Source organism: Erithacus rubecula (assembly GCF_903797595.1).
Source record: "Erithacus rubecula genome assembly, chromosome: 3".
NCBI lineage: Eukaryota > Metazoa > Chordata > Aves > Passeriformes > Muscicapidae > Erithacus > Erithacus rubecula.
Window position 1 is genome coordinate 28,566,627 of NC_136689.1, and position 17,255 is coordinate 28,583,881.

The following is a 17,255-nucleotide window of genomic DNA, read 5'->3' on the forward strand; positions in this document are numbered from 1 at the left end:
AGAAGTGTCTTAAGCTAAAAGAAAATTTGTGGTAATGTGATGTGATTTGAGGAGTTTATGTTTGAGGGGTTATGCAAACCAAACCCCAAACCTTTAGCTCTCTACACCACTGTTTTCTCCCTGCCATTACAATGAGCTGTCTTTCCCTTATACCACAACACTGATACACATCAAAAAGATGAGCTGATCACCCTTCACTGAGTTTTGTAGCTCCAGGTGTCTGTCAGACATCCTCTGGCTGCAGCTGAGCAGGGTAAAGAGGCCCAAGTTTAAGAAAAATCCCCAAGAGAGCTTTGAAGCCCTCTGCTCTTTGAAACAGTTCAACTGAAACAGGATGTCTGGTCTCAGAGTATGCCAGCAGTACTGGATGCTGTCTGGTTTTCAAAGCTTACCCTAAAAGTGTGCTGAGATGCTGAGCCAAAGGCAGGAGCAGACTCTGTCCCCAGTAATGAAGAGGTAAATGGCACAAAGGTGAAAGAGATGCTTTCCATGGCGAGAGGATGAAAGAAAACTTCTACCTTGATTTTAAAAGCCCTTCTGACTCCAAATTATTTTTATTCATGCTAACTAGTGCATGCCTGACCTACACTTTTTATTCCTTTTAGCTTACTCATGGATGCAGAAATGCTTATGATAACTTGAGGGAAATCCAGCCTAGGTCCAGGCTGATATCTGAAACTGCTTATGTCTGAAACTGCTGTGCAAATGCCACGGTGCTACTGCTGAAGGCAGTAGTCACCTGCAGCTGGGTGGCATCAAGCCCAAAGTAAAAAGCTTTGGCAGTGCCTGAGCCTGGCAGGGCAGCTCAGTGTAGCTTCAGCACCAGCTGGGCTGAAGCCACACGTTTGTCATCAATCTGCCACCACTCTTCAGTCCTGCTTCTGAGAATGGCCTTTAGCTTGGGGTCAGTGCAGATGGCACACACCTCAGCCGGTCCTGGACTGGTGCTCATGCTGTGCCTCTGCCTGAGCCAAAATGCATAAGCTGTAGATGAGGGGCATCACCCAAGCTGCCTCAATTCTGTTGTATTATCCAGGTTACCTGATTTTTCCCACTGCCACACTTTCCCAGAGAGGTTGCAGTATCTATACCTAAGCAAGCTGACATGTTGCTCTCTGGGATACTTAGATTGATTCCTGATTAACCCCAGTCCTCCTACCATTCTTTTTCCTCCTTCTGCTTGTTGTTTGCTCAAAGAACTGGGTCTTTGCTGAAGCCAGGTTTGAAAAGTTAGTGCCAACTGGTTTTTGCTTTGAGCATTAAAGAACAAATGTATAATATAATTACTTAAGACTGGCTGGGTGCCATTAGTCACACACAGTAGCATGGTTGTCTGGCACCCTGCAGAACTGGCAGTGGTGACTGGAAAAAATAATAAAGACATTTATATTTTTATTAAGTAAAGATTAGCTAAATAACATCCTGGTGATATAACACAATGCCTTGACTGTCAGAGAAACTCAGAAAGGTCTAGACTCTAATGAAAAAGAGGTAAAGCACATTAACATTCAGCAGCTGTGATGATACTGAAGCAAGGAAACAAAAACCTTTATGATATGGCCCTTTCACTCCCTGTCTTTTTTCAATATTTCTTCCTTGCTTGTCCCGGATGCTACCTGCAACAATAGTGCATTATTCCTGGTTTTCCTTTGGTCACTTACAGTGCTGAATTCTTCATCACATTCCAATATCTCATGCAGAATACAGCACACAAGCACAAAGCTAAGGACTGTTCTGAGCCATGGTATTCCAACTGGAGATATTCAGAGCATTCTGGATCAGGTGTTTTAAAACAATTCTCATTTGAGGTAAAATTAATTTTAGAAGCAACTCCATTTGTTGGAGTAGAATGATGTAGTGTCAGATGAGCTACAATTACCCGCAGCAGAGTCAAGAGTCAGATTTATGAATCCCTTATCAGAAAGAGTCTCCTGGGTTTTCCAGGTTGAAGGGTCATGGCTTCAGCTGCTACTTTCCCCAAACAGGGCACTGCTTGCCTCTGGACCCATGTCAGCTGTTGGTTACCTCATCTCTCCCTTCCTAGGGAAGAGAGGGTGGTGACACTGGTGGGTTCCACTTTATGCCACTGAAGCTTCACCTTTTTCCCAAAGTGTGTGTGTGTGGGGGGGTGGTTTGTGTGTGTGTGAGCTTCTCTGGCACCTCTGCCCAAGGAGATGCATCCTGCATTGTGCTTTTCTCCTAAAAGCCCCAGTCTTGGTATGCACCTTAGATTCAGGGATCCTATGGTTTTGGCAGTGTATGGGCTGGGCCATCACTTCCCTGAACCCATTATTCCTCTTGATAAGGTGGCTGTAAAGTATGTAGTGAGATAAAAGGTCAGGCTGAGGGAATGAAACGAAGCAAAATGGTTACCAACAAGCTTTGTTTTTTGTTATGTTGCACAGCTGTTCTCTTTGTCTTCCTAATGCAGTTGATATTTATTAACTGTAAATTCTTTATTAAGCAGGACTTATTTTCATTCTCTGTGTGTAAAGGGGATACATATCATATCTAAATACCATGTATAATTGCAAAACATGAAGAGTCTTCAAAAGTGTACAGTCTTCCCTGCCTTGAGATTATCCACATTTATATAAAACAGGATGGTCTCCATTCCTCGTCTTAAAGAGTAGATTTTCCTACATATTTTGCTCCAGCATTCACCTTAGACATCCCTGCTTTTGCATGTACAAACATTTTGCAGATTACAAAATGATGACTTCTGCCTTTTAAAAATCTCACATGGAAAATAATAGCTCCTTATGCTACCTATCAGAGCACAAAGTTTTATGCCTTTGACTTCAAAAGATAAAATCAATCTTGATATTTAAAATCTGAAAAGCGTATGAGGAGAATTTAAATCAGAGAAGAAGAAAGGGTTAATTGACATGAAGGCCAGCACAATCCTGACCATATTGATTGTTGTAAAGTTTTCATTAGCAAACAATTAGCAACACCCACACCAAATAAAATGAATTTCTAAACAACAGGTAGTAATAACAAAATACATTCCTTAGCTGAGAGTCATTAGAAGGTAGAGAAAGATTATCCATAAAGAGAGGATTAGGAAAAGAGAAACCCCTGATGTAGCAAAGGGAGCCTCAGCAGGCTGTCTGCCTAGATTGAGGTAATAATCCCACATTTTCTTCAAAGAAATAATCAAAGTAAAAAGAAAGACCAGAACCAATAAAAGAAGCCCTTTGCATGATACAGTGTGCTATGGATAAATGCATGTGCCTTTTAAATAATCATTTCTAACAGGGAAACAAAGAAGAATCAGCAGTAGGGTTCGGTAATGTTTAAAGAGACCCAGGAACTGATAATGCCACTTTTATACCTGTGTAACTCCACTGGCTTCTTGACTTATACCAATCTAAGTAGGAGGAGAATCTGGATGCACACAGTACAGTACAGTGTGCTGCAGGACAAATTGTTGTTCACTGTTGTTTTTCTGACTGCTGGGGGGCAAACAGAATTAACTAATTGGTCTCTTCAGGGGGTTTTTATTTTTATTTTTCTTAGGCGTGCTTTAGATCCCGGTTATTTTCTTGCCTTAGCATTAATCATTGTTCCATCTGGTTATTGCAGGGAAGAGCAGAGCGAAGTTTGCCCGGTTCGAGCAGCCCCGGAATGTTTCCCATCCCTTCTGAGCAGCAGTGCTGTGGCAGCAGGCAGCTCGGAGAGGGAGAGGCAGCTCAGGAGCCAGAGCCAGGTACCAGACACTCTTCTGTCGGTCACCAAAGCGCTCGATCCCACTGCCATGGGGTTTTGAACTGGGCTCCAGTCCGCTCTCCGCTTCAAGGACCTGTTCTAGCAAAGCGCAGGGAGCTGCACCAGGAGGCGTCTAGATCCGTGCGCCTTTCACCCGGGCACCTCGGATCCCAGGCTCGCCCACGGGAATGCCAGCGAAGAGTCAGGCTGGGCTCGCACCCTTAGCATCTGCCTCGGCTGACATTGCCCTGTGCCCGGCGGGCCGGGCGCCGTGAGGGGCCATGGCGGCTCGGCTGTCGCCCTGCGGCGCGCGCCGCCTCCATCAGGTGGCGCCATTGCCGCGGCGCGGCCCGGGCGGCCTCAGCCGAGGGCGGGAGAGCCGCCCCGAGCCCCCCGCCCTGTCCCTGCCCCCGGTGAGCCTGAGGACACGAGCGGTGGCGCATAAACCAGCGGCAGGAGCCAAGAAATGGGTGAGGGCGCCTTCATTTGGGTGTACCGGAGAGGGAGGTTGAGATTTGTGCCACGTGGCTTTGACCTGGAAGAGCAGGTTTGCATCTGACACAGGTCACTGGAAAAAGTATGAGAGGATTATCTCCTGCCCTGTGATATCTTCCAGATAACCGTGGTGTCCTCAATCCCACGGTGGTGTCCGAGACAGCAGCTGCTCCCCTGTCTTGCTGCTGAGGTGAATCAGCTTTGGGGCGAAGGTGGGAAATGAAGAGCCACCAACAAAGCCTCTCGAAGCACTCACCTGCATGCCAGTGCTGCGCTGCACCCGCTGACTTCTGCCCTAGCCCTAACTCTGCCCAAGCATGCGGTCAGATTTAGGAAAACATCTGCCAGATTCCTCCTGGCACTCCTACCACTCTGAAATTGCAGGAGACTTTGGGCTTTACGTGCTCTCACAGCTCTAGTTTACAGTGAGAGACTAAATTGAGAAAAGGTGCTAGTCAGGAAAAGTCACCTAGATACACTTAGTCAATCCATGGCATACAGAACTGAAAAACTATGCTCTAGGAATGGGCAGTTACTAACAATGAAGTCAAAACAGGTCCCTGTCCTACCACAGAGCTTTGGCCATGGCTCTAAAGAATGTACTGAGCAGCCATCAACCTCCCCAGCTCCCCTAAAAAGGAGCAGATATTGCTGTGGTAGTGGTGCTGTGCTTCAGGACTGTCCTTTCTGCACACACAGTGAACTACAAACTTGGCATGGCAAGAGCCCAGATTCCTGCCAGCCTGAGGTGTTCTCCAAAATCTCCTCCAGAAGTGTCTTTTTACACCCCCATTCAAATGCATGGGAGGAGAGGGCATGAGCAGCTCCACCCTTGACAAAAGCAAAGTCTCAAGGCAAAATCTCCTGGAAATTTCCTCCCACTCTGCTCCCTCCTATGGTTCCTCCTGGAGGAGGGGACAAGGAGGCCCATTATTTAACACCAGATTGCTCAAAAAGAGGTTTGAGCTGACTGTATAAAGAAAAGTAGGTTTATTACCTATAGTGCTTCACATTTCAGAGGAGCTTGTATTGTTACACAGTTTGAATTGTTTGACAATATAATTATTATTATTAGTCCATAATGTACACTAACAGGTCTAGCGGTGAAAGGCTGTATATTAATGCACAGTAACTATGTTTCTCTGGAGGGGGTTAAACAAAACTGTAACTAGGGTCAAAGCTATGCCTTTGCCTCCATCTGCTAGAAACCAGGCATAGTTGCTTAAATTTTAATTACAAATTAATAAAACAAAAATATGGTACATTTTGCACTGGAGGGCTAAATGCTAATTTCGCAGCTAACCATGGACTATCTAATATTGGAAGGCTCTAATGTTAAAGGTTACTGTAGTTTGCCTTTGAAAATATACCTGATAAGAGCCTTGAATTGGAACTGAACTAATAATCAAAGCAGAATGGCATAGCCCAGTGAACTAATTTTTACACCTTCTCTCTTTCCGCAGGTTCAGATAATTTCCTGGCAAGGGCTGTGAAACCAATATTTTTTTCTTAGTAAAGACTGACAAGTTTCTGGAGCTCTTCTATAGCCACACTAGTTTCTGGGAAGAAGAGATAAGCCCTTTCCTATTTGCCTAACAATGATGGCAAACAAAGCAGCGTTCTACAGGAAGCAAAAGGCTTTTTTAAAAATGTAGTTTATTGGCTTGGCTCGAGGTTGCCTGCTAGACTGAAGAAGAAAATACATTTTATTCCTATTTATCTAGAATGCATGTTTCAGTACAAAGTACAGGCATTAAGGTGCAGGTACAGAACTGGTTTCGGGGCAACTGGTCTCTTTTTTTCACAGTAAAATATTGTGTGGTTGATGGTGCTGGAGATACAGCATGGCTAATAAGCACCCCGAAGGTATTCTTCCTACCTAGCCTCCAGTCAGGGGAGCAGCTTACAAAATGTTTAACTCTTGGGATACAAAACAACTGGTGGCTGTGACTGCAATGCACCATCCCCTTTCTGGGTCTCAAAACCATATAAAACATCATGATTCCTGGAAAGAAGTTGTACCCTTCAACAGACTAGTGAAACTCAATGAGAAATGTGCAGGAGGAAGAAGATGGTGGCTAGAATATAGGAACTCAGGAGATGGTGAGTCAGCTAGACTCTTGGAGGATCTCTGTCAAAATACTTGTGTGACTTCACTTTTGGCAACACGCATATGTTTAGGCCAATTCAGGTCTTAATTTCTCCTAGTCTGTTCAACATCCTGCTACAATAATTTTTTGCTTCCCTTCATTTATCAGATGCATACACACAACCCAGTTCCTCTGCTCTGGCCACTTTGGACTGTGCCAAACATCTTAGGTGACCATGACATTCTTTGCCATTTGAGACCACCTTGTGTCCTCACTGCTCAACAAGTTTTGCTGTAAAAAATAACAGGTTTAGTAGTAGAAGAACCTTAGCTCTTCAAAGGCCAGAGGGAAAATATATGTGGTAGTGATGTTGCTCCATCACCCGAGCTATCTTGAAGAAATCTTCATTTCTGACAGATTCTCCTGTGAGCACTGACAACCTCAAATCCCAGTTTTGCTGATGCCAAGCCATTTTGAGGAGACATAGGGCTTCTTCTGTGGCTGTCACCACCTTGTCTTTCCTGGGATGTGAGAACACTTCTCATGAAGTCCAACCTTCCCAGTCCAGCTGTTACATTTCAGGTGATGGAAAGAGAATTGCTGCCAAGAACCCGTGAGAGAAAAAGAGAAAAGGGAACTGGGCTGATGAGTTACTGCAGGAAAGAAGGTGGTTAGTGAAAGGGAGGAAGATGAAAACAGCCAGCCACCACTTCCTTCACATTTTACCAAGGGAGACAGTTAGTGTCCTGCCAGCTGTGCAAAGCAAGCAAGCCAATCTGCAATCAGACCAAAACTGCTTAAGGAAAGAAGGGTAAGGCAGAGAACTAGTGCTCATACAAATCTATCCCTACACTTGCATTCTTTGTGTGGCTACAGGGAAGTAGTCTTTCTTTGTGTTCTTGCCTGTTTCCAAGGAAGGCAGCATTTGAGAATAAATATTTAATGTCAGCCAAGACTTTGAGTTCCACAAAGGCAGTTAAGTGTTTATTCCTCAGCCTGGGTCCTTGCTTTCTTGGAGCAGAGTAGGTACTGAGCCTGTCCTGGAGATCATCCAAACCAGGAATTACCACCTTTTCTGTGGCATGCTTCCCCATGGAAAAAATTCAGGCTCTCGTTGCTGTTTGCTGTGGCATGTGAACAAAGGGCTAGTCTGCTGTCCTGAAGGATTTAGTGGATTTGGTGAGTGATTTGCCACTTTGTAACAGGAGCTCCCTGAAAGAAATCCAAGCGCAGTCATCATCTCTGCAAGTTCTGTCATTTAATCTGGATATATGGTTTTTAACTGTGTGTTTTTAACAGTGTTGCCAGTTGCCTTGAGGCCATATTTTGTGAAGCTCTGTTTAAACATGTAGGAGGTTTTGTCACCATCAGGCAAAGCTCTGTAACTAACCTGAAATATGAAATGACAGAACACATTATCTATATGCTACATTACTGTTCTTTTCAGATTTTTGCTTGTGTTTTAGCCTCTCTCAAACTGTCTGAACTTCCAGTCCGTTCCTGTCTGTACTATATTCCAACAGTACCTGCTGCCTTATGAATTGCTCAGAAATACAGTCAGTTTGTGTGCATACAGGAGAGTGATTACTGGGGACAGCTGAGCGTTATTAATGTTACAAAAGGATAGGCAGGATCAAAAGGCTTCTCCTGTTCTGACCGACCGGCCTTTGTTCCTGCAGGGGGCCACTTTAGGAGCATAACAGAGGTCATGACCTGTCCTGAACCTGCAAGTCCTGCAGATTGCAGCCCTTACTGCATCTCTTCTGGAGAAGGGGATGTGTTCTTTTTGAAAACGGGGTGGGTGATAGCTACTTAGCAGCAGGCACAAGGAAGGGAGGATGCTAGAACTTGAAAAGGGAGTCCTAGGACTGAGATTTTGTCACTCAGGAGTATGCAGAAACTTCTGTATGTTTGTGGGAAATACAGTCTTTCCCTGATCAATTAGTTTGAGCTCTACTTTTGGTAGGGGTAGCTAGAGGTGTGTGCAATTCACTTAATTACTATCTTGCCCTCCTTGGAAGCATTGAGCAAGCTTTATTTGTAATGAGTTCACTCCTGCAACAACAACAGCAAGAGAAAAAAAGGAGCTCTATCTTAACAAATGACAGAAAGACCTTAAATATAGAGTACTTTCCTAATTGTACGGTTATCATAAACCTAATTCTCTCTAGTAGTTATGCCATAAGTCTTTGGAGGAATAGATTACCTTTACTGAAGGTAGGGTCTGATCTGGAGAGTCTTGCACTGATATAGTGGAGGGGATAATTCTAGTTATCAATACCAAAAAACGAAAGAAGAGGGACTGTTCCTGCACTAGGCTCTATTTTTACATTCTTGACTTCCTTGAGCCACAGTGCAACACAACTGACTAGGAAAATGTTTTTAAAACAGAACTGATTGTACTGAGTTTTGTGCTTTGTAAGACCAGGTGAATTCTATTGTTCTCCATTGTTTTGGTCAATGCACACACAAATTTTTCAATTAGATTCTGCCTGCCAGTAAAGTCAGCAGCATGAACAGCAGCTGTGTCTCACATTAGGTACCTAGGGCTTGGGCCACATAGCCTCTCCTTTCCCCAAAAAGGAAATCATGGTGATTTGGGAGCACAGATGCATCAGGACAGCTCTTGAAACTGTGACTCTTCCTAGGTTTCCCACTTAGTGAGTATTTCATCTACATATTCCCCTGGAATTCAGCACCAGGTACCGATAAGTTACCATGATGGCTTTTGCAAGGGTTTGAGCTTATTTCACTCACTGCTGTTAGTACCTCTTAAAACTTACTCCTAAAACATTGTTAGAATCACAAAGAACTTTGATGTGTTTTTAAAAGAGCTTTTTGATTTCCCTTTAAAGTGATTTGAAAGGATTGCTGGAAGCATTAACAGTCCTGAGGACTGCATTTAAGCTGCATTTAAGTTAATTTGCATAGTAGACATTATTTTCCAAGTTTTCTGTAGTAGAGTATAAGTTTTCTTGACTTGTGCAACTTTAAAATGCAAAGGATAAAATTCTCCAGCACGCTTCTGGGAGGCAGACAGTCCTCATGAAAGCTATGAGGTTTTCAAACTATTCTAGGAAGACAGTGTTGAAAATCCTTTTATGGTGGAGTTCATTACAAGAAGGAGTATTACACAATTGACTTTAAAACAGGGAACAGAAAACCTACTTCCCAAACAATGCATTTGTAATGAAATACACTATGTCTTGATAATTTCTCCCATCCATTGTGAGAAGGGTTATCTGCTCCTTTAGAAGATAAAGGACAGATAAAGCCCAGGAGAAAAAGTTAATTCAAATAAGCGAACTCCACTGGGGCAAAGTCCAGCTCCATATTTGTAATTTGTGCTCCAGCCAGTGACAAAACATAGCCAGATCCAACACAAGCAGTCCTGTCTACCAGACACTGAGCGATGGCAAAAGTCTCATTCTCTCCAATAAGGCACAAGAGATGGTAGCAAATACTTTTCCAGGGGTGTGGCTCCAGATAGCTCTTCCTGAGGAGGTTGTGTGGTTTCTTGCTGAGCTGGAGACGTTGGCAACACTCCTTATTGATGGGAAAGCCCATCACACCACAGTCACACACTGCACCCTCAGCCAGACACAGGATGCCTGGCAATGACCTTAGACATTTCACATAAGTATGTGGGACTTCTGGAGCTGTGTGAGGAGGTTGTTTAGGCACACACAGTTCTAACAGACTCAGGTAGAAAGGGGCAGAAGTAAAAGATGGCTGGGCAGATTGCTATGGTCCTTGGCTATTCAGTTTGGAAGTGAAGCCACATCTAGCTGAAGGTTTTATGATGCCCTCAGCAGGTGTGTGGTGATGGCAGATTATCTTTGCCATTTCTGTCCAATCTATAAGACAAAAAGGGGAAAATGTTAGTGATACTGCTTTCTTCTAGACTAATGCCAGCAGGCTGAGAGTGCTCCTCAAGACATTAGACTATGTCCAGAAGATATGGAGAAACAAGGCTGTTACCACAAGACTGGGCTATGGGGAGAAGGTGCCTCAGCATAAGTACCACTTTGTGCTCTGTGTAAATTAATTCAGGAGCTTTTTGAAAAGTGGGATGAGGGATAGAAATCTTTAATACTACGGATAGCCACCTTATTCTGAGATGCTAGAATTGAATTTGAGCCAGAAATAAAACAATTTCTCTAAGAGACTATCTCACATACACAGAGGCATTTGTCAAGGCCCAGCTATCAGAAAATAAAGCACAGGCAAATGGGCAAGAGCAAATGCAAAACCTAAATTGTCTGAGACAGTAGAGTGCCATGGCTGTCAGTAGGGTCACCCTTTTCTACCACTGGCAGGGGAATAGGAGTCCTGGGAACCTCTTGTCTGACATCACCCCCTCTGGGACAGGGCAGCACAGCCTCTACTGTGAGTTTCTGCCTCACACTCACAGCAAGGCAGAATGGTGGTAGCATGATCAGGACTACTCTTGAATCCTATTTAGCTATCCCAAGAGATATTTTGTTTTGGCTACCAGAGAGGAAAAGAGGCAAAAGCAGAAGGAGTTTATTCTCTGCTTCTGTGTTTTTGTCTCCCAGTTCTCCCCACCTTCAGATCCATGCTGCTTTGGCTGAGTTGCTGCCTTCTGTTTGCATTTTATCCAATCCACTCTGGCATGTTGTCTTGGCTTCTTCTCCTGCTGCTAAGATTTAGTACTATTAGCAAGTCCTGGTTATAAGTTAACTCCACTTTCAGTTTAGTGGCTGTGGAAAGAAGTAAGACATTTATAATTTGGCTGGGAGGACCCGGGTGGGACAACACTGGGTCACAAAAAGGCAAATTGTGACACTTTTACCTCATAATGCATTATGCTTTGTCTTTGCATCCTCTACCCTTGTGGCTCCAGACATGGATGATACACCTGTTCATTCATATTTAACGTGCAATGCTATTAATAAAAGTACATTACTGCTTGCAAACTTCACATATTTTTCCTGTGTGAACTCCAAAAAAGCAGTCAGGCAAAAGAAAGGGGTAGATTACAGAATGGAGACACAGCTTCCTACACCTGAAATTAAAACTACGCAGACAGCAAAAAAATTCTTCCTTTCTCCATTTACTATATATTTAGTATTAGAGTACAGATGGAGTATTCATTGTCAAATCCACATGGCAAGTGACACCATATGTGATACTGAAACATACTGTTTGCTGCTAATAAGTGTGTCTAATACAGGTTGAAGCTACTGCATACACTAGTCAGATTCTGGGCATGCTATGCAAAAGAAGTGATTAAGCCTTTTATGGATTGAATGAGCTAACACAATAGAGGCCACCTGCCAAAGTGTTTGCCATATGAAACACCAGTGCAAAAAATTATTCTGGAGGAAAGAAGGGAAGGCTTTCTCAGGAATTTGAATACAAATGCAGGACTTGAGTGGTTTCAGAGGCAGAAAGCAGTGAGGACACATGGCCTGAATGCAAGCTAAAAGAAAGTTAACTCTGGATGAACAACTAGATGGGATGTATGAAGTGGAGCCATGCAGAATAAAATAGTCTGGTTTTTCTTTTTCCTGTTTTATTGCAGAAAATAGTGTTTAAGTGCATTGTAAGTAAACTGGAATAAGATGAAGAAATACCTATTCTATTATTTTAATTTTCTGCTTCTGAATGAGACAAGCTGTACTTTCCTGTGCTTTCAACTCATGGTTTGATCTAAGGAAGGTCCAGAAGTCCAGGAGAAAAGCCCATAGAGTCAGGGTGTAATTGTGGTGAAGAAATTCTTCATGTAAGGTATAGCGATACTTGCAAAACTCAAATACTGACTAATATATTTGAAACTGAAACTGAACTTTGCAAAGACAATGAAATAGCAGCCTGGAACACCCAGAGAAGTCCTAAAGAATGACCCTTTATACAAAAGCATGCTTTGATACAAAGACTTTGCTGGGTATGACAAGTCAGAGCAGATTGCTCTCTCAGCCTCTGATGTCAGAGTGAATTGGCAATTGGACAGTTTCTTGAGAAATTTTATGCTAGGCAAACTTTGGTGATTATGATATTCAGCAGGATTTATGGAACTGACAAATAAGCATCAGAAAGAAATTAAGAGGATGACTAAGGAGAAAAAAATGGGAAGTGAATGACTAGAGAATGTGGATTAAATGGGGCTTTGTCATATGTTCCTAGCTTTTTTCTAAAACCACAGAAAGCAAGAGGAGAAAGGTCAGATAATCCTAGCTCACAGAATACAAAAAAAACCAAAAAAACCATTTCCTCTGAAGGAAAAATCTAAAGCTCATTTCTCTGAAACAATAAGACTCATTTGTGCCACGTGAATGGCTGGGAAGGTAGGGGAGAAAAGGGCATTTCCCATGTCCAAATGAAATGTTCCAGCCCTGCTGACGCTGCAGAATTTACCCCAGGAGGAATTAGCTACAACTAACACAGCCCCCTCGCTGGCAGTTTGGAAACAGCCATCCATCAGAGTGGGCTGAAATACAACTAAGAATTAATTAAAATACATGACAGATACCTCCAAACATCAACAAAGAATTTTAGGATGAATTAGCAAAGGACATGTCTATGATTTGCAGGATTAGATCAAGAAAAGTATGTCAAAGATCTCATAAACTTAGAGTCTGAATTTTTTTCTGCAGCAGTGTAATAATGGAAAGGAAAACTCATGGGAGGAGGACTGAAGCTGGTGTTCATCTGCCCTGTGAGTATAGCTGTCTGCCTAACAAGTGAATGGAAAGGGGGAGTGGACGCTAATCATGGCTCATCTACTTTGTGAATGACTGGCAACAAAGTATGTTTTGCAATATGAAACAACAAAATTAACTTTCAGCAATACAAGATTCATTGGCGAACTGCCCTCCCCACCACCCCGCAGGAATTTGAAGGGAATGGTGGGAGAGGATAGGGAAAGTGACTACTGCAAAATAACAACCTGTGGCTTCATTTTCAATTGGTAGTATAAAATCACCTAAGCCCTCAGCCTCACCCACAAGCTAATTTGTTGCAACAATCACGGTGTGTGAGGAAAGGTTTTGAGATGAGTGGGTGAAAATCAAGGTAGCAGGAACATTTGTGCTTTTGTTGTTCTGTCAGATACCACCCACAACCCACTGTTGGAGCACAAATCTTCACCACCACCACCACAATCCTCCGTGCCAGCTTTTGAAAATATTCTGCAAATTGACATTAGGCAGTTTGAAAAAACAGTATTTTTTTGTATATAAGTTAAAGTGTGTTTCTGGGTTTTGTTAACAGAATACATAATATTAAAAACTGGGTTCAAGTTAAGGCAATTCTGTGTCTCTACCTTTTTGTAGACATCTTTGAGAGAAGTGTTTTGTCCTGAATACCATTCATGGTAGCAATTGTGTGTCTGTGTATTCATACAGCTGTTAGAAACTAACTCAGAAAATACCAAAGCACCAGAAATTGTAATGGAAGATGTCAATGAGTTAATAGTCAGGGACACAGCTCCTGGACAAGCATGACCACAAGTAAATCTTAGATTTGTTGTTTTATTCTATACCTTCTGCGATGGTGATTTGCCCTGCGCAGCAGAACAGAGCCTGGCCTTTCTTTTTCACTTACTAGAGGATTTGCAGAGCAGGAAAAGAAGATTACAATTCCTCTCAGCAGAAAGTAATCCTTTTAAGGTAGGTATGTCAGCATTCATTGAGAAGTGTGGGAAAGTGCATGCTACTTAAAATGCTTGACAGGTCTCAGAGAAGCATGGTGGCAGGAAGATGGGAGCAAAGACCCCAGTTGTGATTACAATGGCCCCCAAATTAGAGACTGTTAGAGGGAGCAGTGAAAGCAGAATTCAGGATCAGGGACTGATTTTAATGTTTCTCCAGCTTGGCAAATTCACAGCAGTAAAGTCCAAAATTATAAGCTAGAGTGGTATTTGTAAATTTGAAACTCATGGGAAACAAATTTTTCTGTTTACCTGGCCGCTTTAGAGAGGTGGTGGTGCTGTCCTGTAATTTTACAGTGCATCATGTTGTTACTGAGTATCCCATAAACCCATGGATCTGCTATACCTGATAATATATTTTGACTAGCTCATAATTCCTTCACTACATATTTGTTCTGCTGGGAAGTTTCAGTCTGATTATCATAGTCATACTGAGCCCAAGACAGAGCTCATTGTTATGAGTTTCATTGTATAGTTTTGAGTCTGAAGAGTTGGATTGGTTAAAGTTGAAGAGTACCCGGAATTCAGCTAAACCTTGTCTGAGCAGATGATGAGAGTCTACTGACAAGGCAATAACACAAAAACTATTGTGGGTTATTAAAAAAAAAACAAACCAACTTTGAAATAATATGACGAGAGGTAAAGAAAATGGGCAGGAATTCAGTGATGGAAAATCCACACTGAGAATTATGAGCTACAGACATAGAAAAATTAAACTAACAAAAGTTTTAACCCGCCCCCCCCCCCCCCCCCCCACTTCTAATAAGGCAACATAAAAACAATAACTGAGAAGGGCTTGAAATGCTGATAAGGAGAATGATTATGAAAGTACAAAATGAAGTGGAAAGTTAGGGAGAAAAAAAGAAAAAACAAAGCCAAAGCAACAAATTGCATAAAATAGCTAAAGATATCAGACAGTTCATAATGTATTTGTAACAGCATAATAGCTGCACATCTCTATTGTAAGAGAATTCAATTTTATTCTCTCTAATTTAGCACAGGACAGTCAACACAGCCATTTCAAATCTGTTGTTCACAATCCAAGATATCATCTTGACAGCTTTTAACAAATGAAGAAGTGCTTTATAACGTAGACTGTTGGGAACAAGGGAAAGAACCAAGCCCAGGGTCAGCAGTGGAACACATAATATACAAGCCTTTCAGTATTCGCACAAGACATCTTTATTCTTTTGTATTTTAAGAAGTCTGCATTTCAATTTTGCTGATATTATACATAATTCCCACATTTTATCTTCTGCTGAATTCCGTCCTCCCCACCTCATGCCCAGAGCTTATTTCCACACCCTGAGTGACAGTCTGAAGGTGCCTCAAAAGTGGATATTGCAATGCAAACCAGTGTTTAAATTGGCCTGCTTTGTCTAAATGCTTCTTTGTTTGCATGTAATGACTTCCCTCACGTTATCTCCTAACAAATACCTTCCATATGGTTGGAATGTAAAGGCTTGGAAGTACTTAAATGGGTAATCCCCATGTGTTACACTGACAATCAGATGCAATGGTACATGGAGAGGCTCTTCCCTTCAGAGAGAGGGGAAAAACCTCATCTTATCTGTCCTTCACTTTCCAAAAAAATGTTACTTTTCTCTAACTTTTATTTTAACATTTACAATGAAGTGTTTAAAATTCCTAGTCAGACCTGGGAACTCAATCATAGTAGGCAGACTGCACAGTGCATTTTGAAGTGCTCCCCTAAATGAAAAAATAAATAATGCTTTTAAGTCTCAGTCATCCAGAAGTACTGAAACAGTCGAAATAATCTGGATTTATTTTTAGAGTGGCAATTCACAATTGTGTTTGAAGGGATGCTACAGAGTAAAACACTTGGTTCCTCTGATTTGCTTTTATCAATTCAAAAACTATAAAGGTAGTTATTATGGGCTTATTTCAGCCAGAATTTCTTGCTATTCTATTCCAGCTACCCAGACTAGGGGGCTTGTGGAAAACACCAGACAGAAACCTGGGTGTGAAACATACCCTGAGACCTTATACTGATATCCCCCAGTTCAGACATAGTCGTCAATTATTCTCCTATTTTCTCAAATAGGAAAGAATGCTTCTCAGGGAACCCTTCAAGGGAGAAATACTCAGATGCAAGGATGGGAGAAGGGGAAAGAATTTTATAAAACGAGCCCTAATCAGGGGAGTTAACATAATTGTATATTGGAAAGCATACCCTTCTATTACCAAAGTTGCATTAGAAAAACACCATCTCAACAGACTTCTGCTGGACCTGCTTCACATTACACTGGGCAAGGGAATACTCACAGTGCCAGTGGGAAAGGGGGAAGCTGAGTTCAGATCTCCACCCCACCCAATCAGACAACTTTGGGAGCACCTCTATGCTCAAAGGGTAGATTTTCTCACTGAATTACAGGGTAAGCATAACACAAAGTTTGTCTTTCTACTAGCTGCACAGTGGAAAATGTGATGAAATAGGAACTTGTGTGGAAGAAAAATGCTTTAAAATTGATACATTCCCTTTTTTTTGTTTTTTTCAATTAAATCTGATTAGATTTATTTTCCAGCATTTGTGATATTTTGAAACTTGAACTGTTGACTTGCTGTTTCAAAGAACCGTTCTGCTTCCCATCCCTTTAACTTTTAGATTTCACTTTCACGATAAAGTTAAAGGCTGTTGACTTGGGAAGCTGGGGAATGCACTTAAAGTCTGCCTGTGCTTGGCACTAGTGAGGTCATACCTGAGTCCTGTTTTCAGTTTTGGGCTTCTCACAACAAGAAAGACATTGAAGTGCTGGAGAATGTCCAGAGATGGGCAACTGAGCTGGGGAAGGGTCTGGTGAAGGACCTGGAGCACAAGTCTGATGAGGAGCAGCTGAGGGAGCTGGTGCTCAGGCGACCCATTATTCTGCAGAACTGCCTGAAAGGAGGGTCGAAGGAGATAGTGCTCGGTCTCTTCTCCCAAGGGACAAGAGGAAATGGCCTGAAACTCTGCCAGGGAAGGTTTCTTCACTTAAGTGCTCAGAAATCATATGGATGTGGCACTTGGGGACATGGCTCAGTGGTGGGCATGCAGCGCCGAATTGATGGCTGGACTTTACTATTTTATACTTTGCAAGTGGCATAATCTGTATTCCCTCTCCAGCACCCCCCCCTTTTTTTTTTTTCCCCCAGAGGTTTTCAAGGCTTACACTTCTCGCCTGTATTGCGTAAATACATGTTTTAAGTTATTTGGAAGATGAAAGCCTATTTCCCCGAGGCAAAGCCTGCCCCTTGCAGACGAACAGCTGCCGCCCAGAGCAGCG

The 17,255-nt window shown here is 42.5% G+C and overlaps 1 protein-coding gene across 1 annotated transcript in view; it reads left to right on the forward strand.

Annotated features, from left to right (window-relative positions):
- Positions 1–4,164: 4,164 nt before the first annotated feature.
- Positions 4,165–17,255, forward strand: part of CDCA7L (cell division cycle associated 7 like) — a 31,449-nt gene continuing 18,358 nt past the window's right edge. Inside the window, exons 1-2 of the mRNA XM_079302321.1 lie at positions 4,165–4,181; positions 12,917–12,978. Of these exons, the coding sequence (XP_079158447.1) occupies positions 12,943–12,978 (36 nt within the window). The 5' untranslated portion in view covers positions 4,165–4,181; positions 12,917–12,942. The remainder of the gene's footprint in view (positions 4,182–12,916; positions 12,979–17,255) is intronic.